The 19,458-nt window shown below is 44.4% G+C and overlaps 1 protein-coding gene across 2 annotated transcripts in view; it reads right to left on the reverse strand.

The window, feature by feature from the left end:
- LOC133466046 (protein sidekick-2-like) overlaps nucleotides 1–19,458 on the reverse strand; it is a 127,068-nt gene that overhangs the window by 49,268 nt on the left and 58,342 nt on the right. For both annotated transcript variants that reach the window (XM_061749362.1, XM_061749361.1), the window contains exons 3-4: nucleotides 3,697–3,859; nucleotides 780–886 (exon numbers count right to left, since the gene is read on the reverse strand). In XM_061749362.1, coding sequence (XP_061605346.1) covers nucleotides 780–886; nucleotides 3,697–3,859 — 270 coding nt within the window. The remainder of the gene's footprint in view (nucleotides 1–779; nucleotides 887–3,696; nucleotides 3,860–19,458) is intronic.

Genomic DNA, 19,458 nt, shown 5'->3' on the forward strand with positions numbered 1-19,458 from the left:
GGGAAAAAAAGCATTAGTGTGTGATCCATACAGATCCGTTTCACTAAAAAAATGATTCCCCAGTCACATGCAGTAACCTACAGTATATATGGACAGTCTATATGAATCCAGTGTGTAGGTTTGGATGCACAGTGTGTATACAGTATATACATATACAACCCCAATTCCAATGAAGTTGGGACGTTGTGTTAAACATCAATAAACACAGAATACAATGATTTGCAAATCACGTTCAACCGATATTTAATTGAATACACGACAAAGACAATGTTCAAACTGATCGACTTGATTGTTTTGAGCAAATAATCATTCACTTCGAATTTCATGGCTGCAACACGTTCCCAAAAAAGCTGGGCCAGGGTCATGTTTACCACTGTGTTACGTCACCTTTTCTTTAAACAACTTTCAAGAAACGTTTGGGAACTGAGGACACTAATTGTTGAAGCTTTGTAGGTGGAATTCTTTGCCATTCTTGTTCGATGTACAGCTTCAGCTGTTCAACAGTCTGGGGTCTCCGTTGTCGTATTTTAAGCTTCACAATGCGCCACACATTTTCAATGGGAGACAGGTCTGGACTGCAGGCAGGCCGGTCTAGTACCCGCACTCTTTTACTACGAAGTCACGCTGTTGTATTTAGAGTGTATAGTATGCCACGTCTAGTATGCATACGTGCATATTATTTATGTATCGCCTGTATGCATTGCATAATATGTATTTTTGCATTTATTGTGAATCTGTATGTAGAGTATGAATGTAGGTAAGCGAAGCGGCGCACTTACATGCGACCCTCACTTCAGTGCTGCACTGCATGATGGCCCCCACTCGATTCCGCACGATGCAGCGGTAGTGGCCGGCGTGGGATCGGTCCAGCGAGGGGATGAGATACCTACACGGAGCAGAACGCAACACAATGTATCGTGCAATTACACGACGTCGCATATCACGAGCGCCACTCATCCATCACCGTTAGCCGCATTTGTGGCGGCGCTGCGTTGATTCTCCACATTCAATATGCTAAGTGAATCCAGGGCACCCGAGCGCAACTTTAAACTGGCAAATATACAGTATATGCATTTTATAGCTAATACAGAGCAGTAATTTGACTTCATCGGAGGTGTTCATTTCTGTTAAACGGCGTGTACGGAGGGTTTTGGTGACCTCGCAGCTGACTCCACTTTTTAATTGCTTTGCGCTGGTCACACCTGCCATGGTGGATTTCTTTGGGCCCACCCACTTGCACCGTCGCCCACCCGCCACCCCTTTCGGTGCGGTTCAGCGTGATGGCGGGGTCTGATTAAATGGCTTCCAGTTGGCTCGTTTGATCGGGGCTGGGGAGGAATAACAAGCAGAGGGCAGAGAGCCACGTGAGCGCAGAGCCAAACGGCGAGGATCGGAAAAAGTCGGGGGAAGGAGGAGGGAAAGGTGTTGAATGCCAGGGGTGCCAACGAGGGCGATGGCTTTGGGGCGCTAATTGCATGCTGCCACCCGACAGCCACGACCCGTGTTTTCATCATGACACACAGCAGGGAATTATTCACTGATGGGGGGAAAAAAAAAAAAGAAAAAAAAAAAAGAAAAAAAAATCAAGCGAGAAAAAAACCACCATGACTAACTTTATTCTCAAAATAATCAAAAAAATGTATTTGCTGCGAAGATAAAACTTTACTATTGCAATTTCAAATGTCAGTTTGGCAATATTACAAATGTTATCTTGTAATACAACATTAATCTCTAGTTTATTTCAACTGTATATATTTCTATATTTCTCAACTTTATTGTACAAATTCATGCTGGTAACAAATTAAAAAATAAGTATTACTTTCTCATAAAATTTAGAAATGGATTCGCATTAAAAAAATAAATAAATAAATAAACATTACAAAACTTATCTTGGTAATATTAACTTTTTAATTTTAAATTAGGACTTTTTTTGTAGATTAATTATTCTTAGTTATTTTCCCCCTAAATTGATGTCGATTATTACGATTTGTTTACGTGTGGAAATGGCAAAAAATGTCACGATACAATATCAGAATCGGAATCATCTTTATTTTGCCAAGTATGTCCAAAAAACACACAAGGAATTTGTCTCCGGGAGTTGGAGCCGCTCGGGTACGACAACAGACAGTCAATTGACAGAGAAACACTTTGGAGACATAAAAACAGTCACTGAGCATTTTTTTAAATATATGTTTTTGACAATTGTGTGTAAATTAAGCAAACATGCACCAACACACGTAGAGAGGCTTTAGAGATTTTTTGACATTGTATTTTATTTTTTATTTTTTTTTTTGGTAGGTTGTTTTTTGGGGCGGGGGGCAGGAGGGAGTGGAATTATTCATTCTTGTGAGCGCAAGCTGACAAAAGTAATATAAAAACAAGTGTGTGTGTCCGCAAGAACTCATTTGCTGGTGAACCGGTGTCTTACTGCTGACGGAGCGTAGAAGCACACCCACGCTCGCACGATGTAATTTAAAAAAAAAAAAAAAAAGAAGATGCCTTGTGTGATTGCTGTGGCGGGAGAGGAAACATCCCATGCATGTCGAATGCAACGAGAGATACAAATTTGAATACATTTGACAATCCCCTGAACACGAGATGTTGGGTCTCAGGGGTGAAAGGCAAACGAATACGCTCAGCAGAGATGAGCTCAGAATGAGAGCTATTAGTTACAATTAAATGCCGGTGGAGGAAGATATTAATAGCAGCAGGCAAATAATAACAATTTCTCTTTGGTGAGGGTTGTGAAAATGCCTCTTTACTCTTGTAATTCTAAATATTTTGACGAGTAAAACTATGACTTTATTGTCGTGATGTTCTGAGTTAATTGGGGCAACGTGATATCTTTTCCTGTAAAAAAAAACTTTATTATGAAATTTTCTTGTACAATTACAACATTATTTATAAAATATGACACTTTTTTTCTCGTAATAAATTTTTTTTCAGAGGAAAGTACCACTTTATTGTCATAATATTACAAAATTATCCTGCTAAAACGAACTCAGGTTTTTCCCATAAAACTACAAATTAATAGTTATAAATATACATGCTTATTCCTGTAAAAATACACATTTCTTCTAAGAAAAATGTACCCAACTCACAATAAATTATTATTTTATGTTGGTCATATAATAATATTTTCAATATATATTTTCATCCCCTTGAAGAGAAATGTTTAATGTGGCTTTACTACGGTGTTGATCTCAGGTAATTCTGGCAACGTTATGAATATTTTAAACAGAAAATTGCAAATTTATTTTCACTCCATGACAATTTTTTTCTCTCATATCAGAACATTTTCTCAGAAAAACGACAGTCACATAATATAAATTTGAAATTACGTCTTCTGGTAATAGTTTTGTATTTTTATGTGGAATTATGGGGTGGAATCAAAATTAATTAATTAATAGCAAATGAATTAAAATAGCATTTTTCAAATCATTTTTAATTCTGCAACCTTCAAAATCGCTTATAAAATGACATTTTTTTCCCCCTGTAACATCACGACCATGCTTCCTTTTAAAGTACAATTGAATAGTCATACGATAGCGAATTTGAGCGACATAAATTCATGGTGCGATGAGCTTGGAATGCGAGCTATTAGTTACAAGAAAAGGCTGCTGCAGCAGGCTAATAATAATAGGCCGACAATGAAAGTTTGTTAACCGTGAGCTTTGTAATGGATGGGCTGCTCACCTGTATTCCAAGGAAAAGCGCGTGAGCTCGGTGTCGTTGTAGATCCACTTGAACTCCAGAGGCCAGCTGCCCTCCGCCATGCAGGTGAGGACGAGCCGGTTGCCCTCCAGGTGAACCTGGATCTGAGGGGGCTCCATCTTGAAGTAAGGTGGCACGTCATCTACTGGACAAACAGAGCGGGTGCAGGCTAAGGAAGCAGACAGCCAGTTTAGTAAGCCCACCGCAATTCTCAGGAAATGAGGTCTCCGAGTGAGCCATTTCCATTTATTTCCCCTCCCTTTGCTGCACTGATTGAGACCTTGAAGGTCAGCAGAGGAGCACGCTGCCAAAAAGGCGCTTGGAATAAGTTGTTACTGCAAAACGAAAAAAAAGAAAAAAGAAGCAGCTTATTCTTTTACTTCTAATGGATATGTTTGGTCCAAAGAGGCAGCGGAGGGCAATTTGCCCACAGAAGAGGAAAGTGTAAATGAAGCACACACGGACGGACACGTACGCACGAGGACTTTGGCACGAGGAAGCGGAAAAGCTGAGGAAATAATGAAAAAGTAGAATGGCGCTCAGCAGAGCGCAAGAGCATCGCCGAGGCCCAGCAATTCTAATTTGGATTAGCACCAAATTCTACATCATCATTTTGATACCCACTTCCGGCATATGCATGAATTTTGTTGTGATACGGTGAAAAATGACAGCCTTCTATGAGGTCGTATTAAAAGTTACTAATATGTACTGCGGTCTGGGCAACAATCCATCCAATCATCCATCCATTTTCGACAGTATTTATCCCCTTCACACTAGTGGTTCCATAAGCGGTTAGCACGTCTGGCTCACAGCGCTGAGATTTGGGCTTGGAATTGCAGTTCTCGCCGTTCGACGGGCACTCCAGCTTCCGCCCGCACTCCAAAAACATTCAATGGAGACTCAATATTCAACAAAGACTCCAAATTGTCCGTAGATGAGAATGTGAGTGTGGATGTTTGTTTGTCTGTAAAGTAGCGTGCGACTGGCTGCCAATCAATCCAGGGTGTACCGGATTGTGTGCCTAAAGTCAGCTGGGATTGGGACTCTCTGCTACTTTGAAGTCTTAGGAAGGCCAACACGAGATATAGCGAGATAGCTGCTAGCTAGCTATGAAAATAGATCATAGCTAGATAGATGATTGATCGAAATACTATTTTATGCTAGCCAGCTTTTTTTCTAAAACTTTCTTTTAATAGCTAGCAACTGTAACATGAAAAATAGCAAGCTACGTAGATAGACACGTCGCTAGATGATGAGAGCGATGATAGAGCGTTAGCTAGCTTTGTAGATAGATGACGGCCAGATAGATGATAGCTGACTAGATAGGTACCTAGATGGATAGATGGATAAACATATTCCGTGTGGCCCTACTTAATAATGCTAAAAATATCCCCTGCATGAGGAAAAAGAGGATGCAGGCAAGTGAAGAGGTGTCTGGAAGGGATTGGAGTGGTAGGGGCTGCTTAACAAAAACACAAAGTTTCCCAGTGTTAAAAGCTCCTTTTCTGACAGGATGACTTATGCCTCCTGCCTGCTGTTATTTATCTTCATAGTTCCCTAATGCAGCTACATTATATGCGCCCCCTTCCACACACACGCACACGCGCACACACACACAGCCTTTAAGGTGAAGACAAAGCGCTTTCATTTCACTTGATGAAAAAGGGTTGATCAGACGTATTGATCCGTCTGCTTCGCCAGCCACAGGCGACACCGAGCTGATCGTGCCGGTGTTTGGTCGTAGGGTGTGTGTGTGTGCTAATTAGACCCCGTACAAATAGTGCGCCACCAAGGCTCGGGGCCCTGCCTGGTTGCGGGCACATGTGGGGCGACCCGTTGCTGATTGCGGGAAACCTCCTCTTGCCCTGTCTCCACAAATAAGTTAGTAGCTCAGGATTTATGGTGGTGAAAGCAGAGGACGGTGTGGCGGAATTGGGGGTGCGCGAGGGCAGCCTCGCTGAGCAGGAACACCGGTACGGAAAATTGAACCTGATTGCAACTGTAAATAAGAATGAATGTGCACCTCTGCATGTCACACCGGCAGTCATTCATGCACACAGATGCCCCAAAGCACTCCCCGACACGAAATCGCATTCTGTCCCCATTTGTGGCCAAGCGCAAACACACCACTCACAAAATATGGATATGACACAAAAGCCGCTTTCACAATGCATTCAGACGCATAACGTTAGAGCTGAGATTTATTCGCCTGTCCCGTTCAGGTAGACCTCACCAAAGCGGGACACTGCTGCCCTGTCCGAAGTGTGCGTCCACACAGCTGACGCAGCTTGCCCCATCAACATATGCGTGGCGATGTCGCCAACAATATTTACTTTCCATATCGAGAAGGGCGGGCAGTCAGTCTCAAGTCGTGGATGGCACTGTTTTGCCTCTGATACTATGCAGCAAGCCAGTAAATTCCTGGGTAGACTTCAACTCCTAATCCGGAGGTTGCACCTCACGCACGGGACCTAGAGTCGGCAAATAGGCAGAAAAAAGCCATCTCTAGATAGCCAGTGTGTGAGCCATCCTGTTGGTACCAAAGGATTTCCCTCAGGGATGTACCAAACAAGTCTTTGTCTAAGGTCACCGGTTAAAGTCCGGTTTGGCATCCAAAATGCAAGACAAAGCACCAGGACTCTCAAGACTTGGACTTGAATATCAGGAAACAGCAAACACTCCGTCTCCGGTTCAGTGACTCCATTACTCCCCAAGCTCTGCCCAGACATCTGTTGACTTCATGAGCACACTTGCCAGAAGTAGAATGTCGCACATCGGTGCCTAGCCTTCTTCTCTTTGGGGAACCTGTAAGAAAATGAGGCCCGGATGGAAATTGCAAACCGTACATACGAGCCGCACCAGAGATCCAGAAGTCCAAAATATCCAGAATGTCTCCCAGTGATGCTTCCATGGTTCTGAGCCTAATGAGCAGGTAGTGGCAGAAAGAAGCTCAGTCTCTCGGTCTGATGTCATTTGCAGTTTGTGCTCGTGCAACCCTCAGCAAGGAGAGATCAGATAACGCTACAGCTCCTGCCAGCGGCTATCAAGTCCCTAGAATAAATCCCGCCAACCCTTAGCGGGATATGCACTTAACCGCCACACCATTAGGAAGCACAGTCGAACGAGCTGGATCAAGAATGGACCTTTGCGATTATAATATCATTGACACTGTCAGAGAGATATTAATTCAACAATTCCATTTTTGTACGCATGTGTAACCTGATAAACTTTTACATATGGTTGGGGTGCCCAACATGACCCCCCAAAACCTACTCAGTACCATTTTGTCCACGACACCAGTTTCACCAATCAACGTAAAATCGGGTGGACATGTCTCGAGGATTCATGCCCGAAATTGAACCGGAACTCGGACATTCGGTCATTTTGGACGAGTTCCAGGGTTTGTATTTAGACTACTAAGGCATTTCCCCAGTTGAGCCCCAATCAGAAGCAGGTACCCTAGACAGATATTTTGCCTATGCCATCTAATATGGGCGGAAAACGGTGTCAAAGTTTGACGATCATTATAAGGTTTCGCTATGAAAAAGAAAACTCGAAAACCCCGTGCGTATGATGACGACGCCATTCGAAAGAAATCTATATGTCAACTTCCTTAATTAATAACCTCTTGGGATGTCAGGAAGTGCCATAAAATGAACTTTTTATACTTGAACCAAACCCCACACAAGGAATTTGACCAATTGCATCCTTATCAGAACCAGATGTGTGACACTAAAATGCAAAGCTTTTTTGCCTACACTGACTAACAAATTTTGACCATCACTTTGAGGATTCACCAAGATAATCACTGCTTGCAAGCTTTAATTTGGATAGTTTTTGTCAGTAGAGTAGAACTGCATTGTATTGGCCAGTGTAAACCACTAACCACGAGCCGCTGGTTTGTTATCAGAATTATGCAAAAACGACACAACCCATCTCAACTTTTACATATATTTTGTGAACAAAAGTGTGATGATGGATGTTTGTTTCTGACAGACTTTCCCACATTGCTCGCTACTCACTCCCTGCTGATGCATTTCCATCGGCACAAGCAAGAACCACCAGATGCTATTTCTATTGCTTTTGTCATTTGAATCTTTGAGGATACACGGCTAGGAAAGCTTGTTGCCATTTGTCAGATGTCTCATTCCGACTGATGCGTTCAAGGTAGTTTCCTGCTGTAAAAGTAGCATACTGTATGTCAACACTTAACCATACAGCGGGTTCAATATGTTGCTGTTTACTTACTAATGCTAGCCTCCATTGTAGACCACCCAGAAGCCTTTCTTGGTGGCTTTGAGTGTACGCTAATCTTTGTAGTTACCCGATTAAGTAGCATTTGTACTTTTATGGTCCTGTCAGGCAACAAATAAAAGGCACAGGATGGTAAATGACGAATGTCCCGACCCTGGCGAGGTGCACTTCTTGTGACCAATTTCAGCATCAGCGACGCAATCGACATAAATTCATAACCAACCCCCAAAGACAATGAAACACACTCTTGATCCAGATACATTGGGCTGTAATCAGTTTTGCTGTTGTCTGACACGCACCCTCCACTTCCTCGCACCATTTTATTGCCTCGGTGAACCGCTGACTTGAGACGTCACCGCTACGTACTTACTGGTTTGCGGGAGTAAACAACAACTGCAGCATCTATTTTTGCTTATGCAGATGCGGGCGGGTAGCGGAGCGCTCTGCAAACTTTCAGATCTACGCTGTTTGTTTCGACATTATCACTGCAAGTCTGAGCCGTCAATTGCCTTTGTAGCTACTACATACGGAATATACTGTAAGCGCGGCGTACACAACACTGACCTATATACGCGTCTCTAGACACACCAGTACTATAAAAGAGGCTGTACTGTGTCTCCACAAAGACGACATTGTTTGCGGACAAGACAAGCCGAGGAAAACGAAATGGAAGGACTGTCACGCCGTTCATTCCGGTGATGAATGAGAGGACGGCGGCGGCTTTGGCAGGTGCATGATGACCACTTCAGGCTTGGAAACGCATGGAAAATCTGGACGAACAGCCTGGAATTCCCGCCACAACTGATGGAAGCCAACGGATGCGGTTGAGCGGATCGGGCGTGGGAGGGGAAGCTTCCAGGGCCTCAGTGCAGAACAGGCCAAGGGAACACCCCCGCTGCACATTTGGCGTGAAGAATGGAAATCAGGACAGCACAGACCTCCACCAAGGCATAACAATGCTAATTTGGATCCTCCTGCATATGCCTGAAGTTGGCATTAAAATTCATGAATGGGAAGAGGAAAATATCCCCGATGTGGCTTTTGGCAAACTGGAAACGGGACTCCTTGTGACTTTTTTTGTTTTTTTCCAACAATGGCTTTCTTCTTGCCACTCTACCATAAAGACCAGATTTAAGAATTGCATGACTAATTGTTGTCCTGTGTGCAGATTCTCCCCCCTGAGCTGTGGATCTCTGCAGCTCGTCCAAAGTTACCACAGGCCTCTCGGATGCTTCTCTGATCAATGCTCTCCTTGCCCTGCCTGTCAGTTTAGGATGGCAGCCATTTCTTGGCAGGTTTGCAGTTGTGCCCTGCTTTTTCTATTTTCGTGGGCAAAAAAAAAAAGCCTGTCGGGTTCCCCGTTGCTCCACACCGGCGTGCAAACACAGCACGGCGTTCACGCTCTGCTTTTTGTCTTCCTCGACTGCCGCGGCACTCCTGGCTGTTCATGCTGTCCGGTTAATCCTCAGGCACCTGTACTGGAGGAGCCTGCGGCATCGCATTATCGCTTTCCATGCCACCGTAGCGGCTTTTGACCGAAATAATGCAACGAAGGTGAGGGAGGGGGGGTCCACCGCTGCTGGCTGGTGAATCATTGCACAGGTTTCTTGTTATTCCTCTTATTTTTAACGCAACTTTTGTCAAGGGCACCAATCCAAATACTCTAATAGGACAAAAGTGCTGGGATACTCCTCTTAATTGGGAGTTGGGCTTGAACCCTTGAACCCCACTTTTTCAAGGCACAGTACCTAATTGGCTGGCCACTTGTATTGGTGCATTTCAAATGGCAAAATCAGTTACTACCAAGTACTTTCCGGTTCTATTTCCAGTCGAACAGCCAGGCTTAGAAGCATGCTGACCGGATACCACTTGGACTAGAAATGATCAACACTTGTTTTTGTGTTTCAGCTCAGTGGATGTTGGAGCTTTATACTCCACAGTCTGCAAATGCGAGAGCTGAAGCTGCCCATTTTCTGGCGACTCAAAGACAAAGTTTGCTTCCTGACCATCCAGCCATCAATTTTCTGTGGCGCTTGCCCTCATTATTATTGCAATATTAGTCATTCGAACCGCTCTAAGCGCTTGAGGACTATGCATCTTTTTGCAAAATTGTCAAAAAAAAAAATAATGTACCGGCATTACCAGATAACTAGCAACCCTTTACTGCTCAGTGACTGTTTTTTTTTTTTTTTTGGTCAATGTCTTTATGTCTCCAAAGTGTTCTCTGTCAATTGACTGTCTGTTGTCGTACTAGAACTGCTCCAACTACCGGAGACAAATTCCTTGCGTGTTTTTTGGACATACTTGGCAAATAAAGATGATTCTGATTCTGATTAGGGTCACAGGTGAGCTTGGAAGTTTTCTGCAACTTTCTTTGTCCGATTTGTACGACTTTAGGTTCCACACACGGCCAGAGTTAATTCTTTAATTGTTGCTAAACACAACTTCAGTGAGCTAGAAAGACATCTCGCCTATTTAGAAGCGTAAAATATCGGAGGGGCACGACCACAAGGGCATCCAAATGTATAGTTTCCATCCATCCATTTTCTTTTGAGCTTGTGCTCCCAGCCGACTTTGGGCACCCTGGACTGGTCACCAGCCAATCTTTGCATGCGAAACGAGCAATTACAAATAATTGTGATCTTCCTGTACTCCAATCTAGGGTGGAAATCTTGGCTGTCTATTGCGTTCCAAACATTTTCATCTGAATGGTGTGAGCCCTAATTATTCATCACCTCAGCACTTCGCACAGCAACGTGTCTAGTGCCACAACATGGTCATGTGTGTGTTGTTTTCGGTCCCGCTCAATGGAGGGAAAGATGATTTAGGAGCTATAAATATGGGGAAGGGGGAGGGGCCATGATGGACTGCCACTTATACGGCGGCATGCAGATGCCGATCCGTGGGCCATTTGTGAAAATGAACGTCAGGCCCGATGGAGGCTCTCCATTTTATTGCTACTCCTGCTTGTTTAGCTTCTGCTCTAACGGGTCACTTCCCCTTGGCAGGTGGAGGACGGACCCTCACCTCAGCCGCCCCTCCCTCGCCCCCCCCCCCCCCCGCATCTCTTGTTCTTTCTGTCGTTTCTCCTTTGTCCTCTTTTGTTATCTGTCGCGCCGTGTCCGAGCATTTCCCAGTGACGGGGCGTAAATCGAGGCGAGGCTGTTGTCACTGTGTCAGCGTGACGGAGCGTCCTGACCTTCAGAGCCGCTCTCAGGTTCGGAGGTGTGAACGAGGCCGTGCGCACGTGCCCTCGAGTGCCAACCTCTTTATACTTTGTAATGCGTGTTTTTGCTTGCTATGCATTCATACCCGCGCCCATAAGTGAGGCGTTTAATCACCGTTTTGCGACGAAGGCCAAGGTCGCTGCCGTGACTGTTGCGTAACCCCCATCAAGGGGGGCTCGCCGTGACCCTTCTTGCATGTTAAAGTCAAAGTGGGGAGGCTAAATGAAAGTACTAAATCCTCCCGGGTGACATGACGCACACGAGGCTGGAGGTTATGCATCGAGGCCGCAAGTTATGTTCAGGTACACTGTACATAAGGTCCTCGGTGTACGGTGGAGTTGCATTCCTACAACGGGGACGTAACGCGACTCGCTGTGCCGTAGACCATCCCTAAACTATGGTAACGAGGTCGTCATAATTACAAGAAAGATTTGGATGGAAACACCTTGAATAGAAAGAAATCTAATGACGATGACTTGTGCCAACATATTCTTACACCGTTGCTCAAACTCAGTTCAGCTCAGTGCGCCCTTTGTATTCCAATTTGTAATTGTGTAGCTTTAGTTCCACAACGCGCCGCTGCTACATGAATGTCAGCTTTACAGATGCCACATCTACATCTACGGTATCCGTCATAGTTTAAGCGGACATATTCAGGGGAAATGGACTTTTTAACAGTTGGGTCTCCGGTGCGCCTGGCGGTTAAATTAGCCAGTGGGTGGTTTTGTGCAAACACTTTTAATTTGCAGTCCGAACACTTGAGAGGTGAACATCTGCGTTGGAGGGAGTTCGACGAGGACCGTGACAAAATGTGTACCAAAATATGATCTTTGGCATTTGATTGGGACACAAAATGTTGGCATATCGCGTGAGTACGTCACAAGAATTCGGTTGATCAAAGGATTATTGTTTTGCTTTTTCTTTGGCTTTTTGAGTGTGTTTGGCATTTGACAGGACATTTATTTTTTCTTCCAGGTTAAAAAGAAATAGATCTACCGGACGTTACATGAAGTAAGCGGATGCACGTGTTTTATTGATTTGAAATTTTACAACCGATAAGATGCTTCCTTTTTTTTCGATTGTATGGCAGTTCGCCTTAATCACCTGTACAATTAATAAAAGGATAAAAGATTTCGGGAAGCACTGAGGTTTGTGTTTGAAATCTCGTCTCAGACCTTCCTGTGTGGCGTATGTTCTCCTGCTGCTTGCGTGGGCTTTCTTCGGGTACTTTGACTTCCTCCCACATTCCCCAAATAGTGAAATCAAACCCTATAGAAAAGGGATGTATAGACTGCATTACGGTGGCAATTCTTATTATTTATCGCATCTTGTCATATTGTGTTACACATTTGTCTTTATTATATTTAGCTTTCTTCACCTATTGGGTGCGAAAACTCTCATGGCTCTCCTTCCTAATGGTGAGGTGTTCAGGGTCCAATTAGAACACCTGCTTAAGCTAGCCCAAATTGCTTCCTTGCCTCGTAAGGTGTCGAGCTGACTGCATATTTGTGATGTCTCTTCTAAGGCAACAGAAACCCCCGCCTGGCTCCGAGCTGTGTTGAGCAGATCGCCACCGGTTTGTTGATGTGTAACTGATGCGATTAATTGAAGTGTGGCGTACAGCTCTGTGATTCTTACTGTGAGGCGTGTGTGTGTGTGTGTGTGTGCTGAGGTGTGCCTATCTGATGCGGCGGCAGCACAATTAGAGGCAGTATCATCCAGCAGACAAATGAAGATTTAATTAGAAGTGAAGACGGGAGCGCAAGGCCAGTCAATGGGCAGCAGATTAAATTATCTGGACACAAATTTCACCCGGCGGCCTGCTCAAAAGCCGCACGACGACGGCTTTTCCTGTTATGGAAATTCTTCCCCAGCCCCCTTCCGAGTATCTTCCTCAAACACCCTGGTGATGCAAAACTATCCTTATGCTTGGAATTTTCTTTGTCTTTCTTGGTGGTAGAATAAGTTTTCTTTCCGTTACGGTTAGCTTCCTTCCTTCCTCTCATCATCTCCTCCATCCACTTGGCTTGTGAGTCACCGGCAGTCTATTGTACGGCGCACCGAGGGACGCCTCCGTGTTATGAGCGGCGGCGCAATTAGCGGTTCCGGCTCCTGGACAGAGAACACGAGGACTCTCGTCGATGAATGAGTGCTCAGACAGACCTTGATGTGCACCGCCGTCAAACATCTGTAGCCGAGGATATCAGCTTTTTTCTGGGGGAGGAAAGATTTAAGGCCTTCTTAAACGCAAACAATAGCAAATTGCTGGAATCGTCATCGACTGCTCAAGGCTGATTATTGTTTGAATGTTGAGTAGTGAGCTGCAAAATCCATCCATCCATTTTCTATAGCTCTTGTCCTCGTTAGGGTTGCTGGTGAGCTAAGTCTGCCCCAGCTGACTTTGGGCGAGAAGTTGGGAGCACTCTGGACTGGTTGCAGGCCAATCACTGGGTAAAAATGGACAAAGAACCATTCACACTCACTCGGACAATTGAGAGTCTTGGAAGAAGCTAACATGGATGTTTTTTGGAGATGTGGGAGGAAGCCAGAGTACCTGGAAAAAAAACCTTGCAAGGATAGGAAGAACATGCAAACTCCACACAGGAAGTGCCGAGGACCTCAAACCTAGGACCTCGCGACTGTGAGGCAGATGCGTAAACCACTACCCCAATGTGTTATCATGATGGCCAAAACAATCGATGCAGTTCCACTTCACAACGGACTCAAACCGGAACAACAACATGTGCTAATTGTTCGGGACGGGAAAGCTATTACTCTTTAGCGCATCTGAAATATCGAATTTTCTCCAAACGAAGATCCAACCAGGGCGGAAAAAGAAACAATTCGCTGTACTCAATCCCCGTTTCTGACATCAGTTGTGCTCTGATGTCATTGTATGCTGTAGATGCAACAAAATTAGGATGGAACTCGAAGTTTCTCTTTCAAAAGCAAAAAATAGAGTAGAAGAATAAATAACATAGTAGCTATACTAAACAATACAGTACCAGTAGAGTTAGGAATGTTTTGAATGTAAAAAGGTCGCAGCAATTTAACATTTAAAAGTCTCCAAACTTTTTCAAGTCTCAAACAGGTCGCGGAGACGTGGCGACTGGGGAGAAGTCTCCACGAGGTCTCCGAGACACAAAAGGGGAACCAAGGAGACTGAGGAGAAATCGCGGCGACGTCACCCTGGAGAGAGCGCCAGTAATATTTTGGTCTACCTGAGCCGATCGAGTCGGAGCCACGTCTGCGCAAAATGCTCAGATTCGTCCCGATTGTTGCTATGTGCGTACCCCGTTCAAGATGGTGATTTAAAATGTTCACCTAATCCCTTTGACATTGTTTGAAACTGAATAAAAATTGCGAGAAAGCAGTAGCTAAACGTCTGCAAGTAAGAAATAGCACATAAATAAAAAAGGGAGCGAAAGCAGCGTTGGGAATTAGTGTTGGGGGGCATGTTTTTCTTCAAGGCATAGGAAGGTTGGAAGTGGGCCTGGGTGAATTTAGAAAGTAGGGCAAAGACTAATGGAGGAAAATAAACAAACACGCTGAAATGTTAATTCCACAGGGCCCCGGGTCATTAGAGTTAATACCGCGTGCTATGCCATCTGCCGGGATTGTTTACACTAGGCGGGATAATGAGATCCTAATTAGTAGAAGGTATAGTCGGGGAAACATTATTTCACACGCGCGGGGATGGAGATGATCACCTGCAAGGTTGTCAAGCCGACTGAGGAGATGGCGTCGGCGGGCGCGTTCTTTATTTCCGCATCATCCCGCCGGCGTGAATGCGGCTTGTGGCTGTCTCTTTAAGCGAGAGCGCATGGATTCAAAGTGCCATGTCCCGTCCGCTTTTCTCCTCTGCCAAATCCCTTTTGAATCTCCCAATTGGAGCGCTACCGCTGGCATGCTAATGTCATTCTTTATGTGTGTGTGTGCGCGGGCAGTATCAGGGAGGCTGCCATTGTAATATATGCGCCAGCGAGGGCTGCTGATTGTGATTCTTATCGGCGTGGCAGAGTGCACCGGCGCCAGAGCGGCGAGTGGCAAACGCAGGCAGTAAATGCTAATAGCGGAAAGCAGCTGACAGTGAGGAGGCGTATTATCTCCTTTTTATTACATTTACACAAGCTGACTGACTGTCTGCCTGCCCGCCTCGGCCCAGGTGCGAACGGCGAATCCGCCCTGACAGTGCGTTATTTACCTTTTAACACGGGACCGACGTCTCCTGTGATGTGCATTATCCACTAAGCTGGATGGGGGGGGTGGGGGGGGGGGGGGGGGGGCATGAATGGGGTGTCTGCATACGGCTTTTAATAAAGCATCAGGCGCAGTGAGCGGCAGGAATGATTATAATTGAGTCGAAAGTGTACTCTGTGTGTATATAATACACAAACAGCAGAAGGATATGCACACAGAAGGCCTATTTCATCGTGATGAAAAAGCATACAGCATTCTGACTGGGAGCAATTTGAGGCAGTGGTGAGAAGTAACCGAGTACAAATACATTGTTACTTACTGTACTTGCGTAGAATATTCAGCTATCTGTAATTGAGTTTTGTTTCTTTTCTGACGACATTTCAATTTTTACTCCCTACGCTTGGAAACAGATACCGTTGACCCGACCGACTTCAGGGTAACTTTGCCTTACGGCTACGTCTGTGAAATTCGGCTTTAAAAAAAAAAAAACAACTATAATGACTAAAAGTTCCAGTAGATGGCAGCGTTGCATCACTTTAGATTTGAGATCAGCACAGCTTTTGAGTAGAAGATTAAGCGGTGAATCGAGGCTTGTCAATCATGAGGGAGAGATATGCCACGTTGGATGTCGGACAAGTTGAGGCACCTCATCCTCGAACAGACGACGTTTATGTATGGCTACACACAGCGTATGTGTCGCGGTAGGCAGTAGAAAGTGTGCGTCATGATGGCGGGAAGAGATGACGCAGTTCATGACGACCCGGAGCCATGCCTTGAGTCAGTGTCGTTCACAGTCCTTTACTTTGATGTACTGTATTTACTGTACTGTAAATAAAAGATGATTTTGCCATCAAAATCCCTTGCCAGTCTTGTTTGAGGTGTCTCAAAAGCAAAAAAGGATTTGCGTCAAAGTCATCGTTCCGCTTGATGTGTTTCTTTTCACAACGTTTTTGATTGGGAATCTGTGTTTTTGGTCAAACCAACCCAAAAGCTGGTTATGTATTTTATATTCTCCTGTAACTTCCCTTCCGGGATGAAAAAAGGATAATAATCTGTCAGATTATTAAAAAATGGAAATAGATAGAATTCCTTTTTTTTCTGATGGGATAGGTTAGGTGCCTATATTATACACAAAATTGGAACGGTCTTTCGGATTGCTCTAAAACGGCTGCTAGTAAATGAGTTCAAAATGTGATGTGAAGTCTTTCCTATTTCATATATTTTCATATCCTTGGGGTATTTTGACAAAAGCACGTCACAGAAACGTTATGAAGACACCTGGAAACTGTTTCAAACTATGAGAAAAGGTCATACGTCTCTAAGTAAAATGTGTTGCTCATCACCTGGATGGTCCCGTGGGAGCTGGGAGTCCTTGTTCCCGAAAGGCGAATTCTGGAGCGTGAGAGCTCCGGGAGAAAAAGGAGTGTGTCACGAGACTGCCCTTCTCCAAGACGTCGCAGACGGGGCCCTCTGACTGCGACTTCACCCTCCAACGAGTCCAGCCCCCGCGATGGGCTAGCAGCGAGGTTGCCCGCCACCTGCGCTTCCCTCAAGGTGACGACGCATTTGCCCTCGAATCCGTTCGACGACAGCCAAACCTCAGAATGCCGAGCGAGGGGCGTGCGAACCGAAAGGATTCCTAATATTCCGTTAAAGTGTGAAATCAAACACGCTGCAGATTGAGAATAACGAGTGTGGATGACAGTCACACCGGGAGACGTTTTCCATGTTTCGACAAACGCAATCGATCTGTTTCTACCAGAGGCAGCTCACAAACAATTGAATTAGCCACACGTACTTTTCCCCATATACTTCAGTCATTTATATTGATTTGCATCACTTTGTCAGTGGTGCTGGCAATGTTTTTACGAAAGTTTTAACATTATTATTATTTTTGAATCATCCAAGTATAAGCACAAGTTCACCAGTCCAATAGCCAACCATCCATTTTCGATACCGCTTGTCCTTTAGGGTCGTGTGTGAGCTGGAGACAATCCCGGCTGACTTTGCGTGAGAGGTGGGGCGCCACCTGGCCAGTCAATCACAATCACAGGACGTATATACATCTACGCGCAATTTAGTCTTCATTAAACCTAATATGCAGGTTTTGGAAATGTTGGAGGAAGAGAAGTAGCAAATTGTGATCAAATTTCGATGGCATGTTCACCCACATTGGACAGCGCAGGCAAAACAAAGTTTGCAATTTCGCTTGACCCATCTGTCTAGCATACCTGTGTCTGATTGGACCTCATTTGGGCAAATCTCTGAGTATTCATGCCAGCAAAATACGAGCTATAGAATTGGCCCCAAAATGGCTGCTTCAAACCAAAACGGTCACCTTCCTGTTCAATTTCAGACTTTTTTTTTTGCTTCGAATTTTGCGTCGATATGTGAAACATTTTCACCAGGATGGATGAGGTTGCAAAAATTGGTGACTTTTCAGGAACGCCGAGGCCCCAAAACGGCCATTCGTTGGACGTAAGAAGAATAAGAAATATTGATTCCAACAGGGCCTTTGTATCGCTTATTATTGAGGCCCTAATAATGAAATCCCCCCCCCCCCCCCCCCCATCATAAATCAAAGAAACAAAAGCAATTTCTCTGTCCTGCAGGTCCCTAAAAAAAAAAAAATGCTCCTTGTTTGAGACTTTAAACACTGGCACCAACTCAAGCTGGCGCCAACAATGCTATCTAACGTGATGTTTTTCTAATTAACTTCTTAAACCTGCTCTCCAGCTAACGTCGACTGTTTTCCGCGACGACGTTGGCAGCGTTTCCATTCGTTCGAGTCAAGGGGAGGAAGATTAAGAAGCCCAAAGCTCTCCACGTCCATTCCAAAACTTTTCTAAGTACGTTAAAAAAGCCTAGGTTAGCTCTATTTTTGGAATCGCTCTTATAAATATGCACCAGCTCTTTTATATATTATATAATAAAAGAAATTACAAGCGTAGCAGTTTTAGTGTCAGGTGTATCCCAGAGGTTATCGTTAGACATTACATAAATTTAAATACAGGAACTCCATCTTCCATCAGGTTAATGTATTCAGCGCTATGTTATTGAAATGTCCCCGCCGCTTCTGCTGCTCCACTTAAGTGCAATGGGGAATAAAAAAAAAAAAGGAAAAAAAAGTCAATTGTTGGTAATTCAGTGAACTTTCCCCGCCTCCGAGGACCTCCAAAGCACAGGAATTTGACTGTTGTTGCCTGCAATCAGTGGCTGAAATACGAGCAAGGGACTGAGCAAAACGTGCCATTATGGCAGCAAGCGGCGAGGGTAGTCATTGCTGAAGGCTTAATGCAGCCCTCCACAAAACAAGTCATATTAGAGCCTGTTATTTGCATCGCAAACGCTCAATTCACACTTTTGCAAAAATGAATATCACTGAAAATGACAAGGTGGACGGGGTGCCAGAAAGCGAGGGAAGAGCGACATTTTTCTTTCCCTGCAACCCAATTCCACATTACGCCAATGTGTAAGCCACGCGTAAATACACATCCCCACCTCCCCTGCCCCCAAAACGCATAATCCCTGGATAATCTTCATCTACAATATGAGCAATGCTAAATTGGTTGGAAAGACTCACAAATGAACATATTTACATCGGTCCCATTAGCGAGACACTGAGGAAGATCCCGCTCACTGCCGCCTTTGAAGTGCCTGCAGGCACTTAGCGCTTTTATGAGAAGCACTTCCACGCTCGCCACGCCGATGCAAAGTAATGTGCTTTAATACACATATAACGCACTGGATTACCACTCCGGATTTTAATAAATCATCTGTTTTATTTATTACCACTCTTTTAGCATGGCGAGCAAATGACATCCTTAACGTTAATCGTCTTTTTTTTTTTTTTTTGCACTTTGCAGAGTGTGGCTTATGTACAGTATGACTATATGAGTAGGAGCTGCCTACTCATTACTGACTTATTTACTTGTTTCAATGTTGTTGGTCATTAATAAAATACAAAAATAAAATAAATCATGGTTTTTCTTTACAATTAATTTCAAAATTCTTCTCTGGAAATTATCCAGAACAAATATTTTCCTATCGCGAGCCGTGTCAC

This window comes from Phyllopteryx taeniolatus, chromosome 16 (genome assembly GCF_024500385.1).
Source record: "Phyllopteryx taeniolatus isolate TA_2022b chromosome 16, UOR_Ptae_1.2, whole genome shotgun sequence".
Taxonomy (NCBI): Eukaryota; Metazoa; Chordata; class Actinopteri; order Syngnathiformes; family Syngnathidae; genus Phyllopteryx; species Phyllopteryx taeniolatus.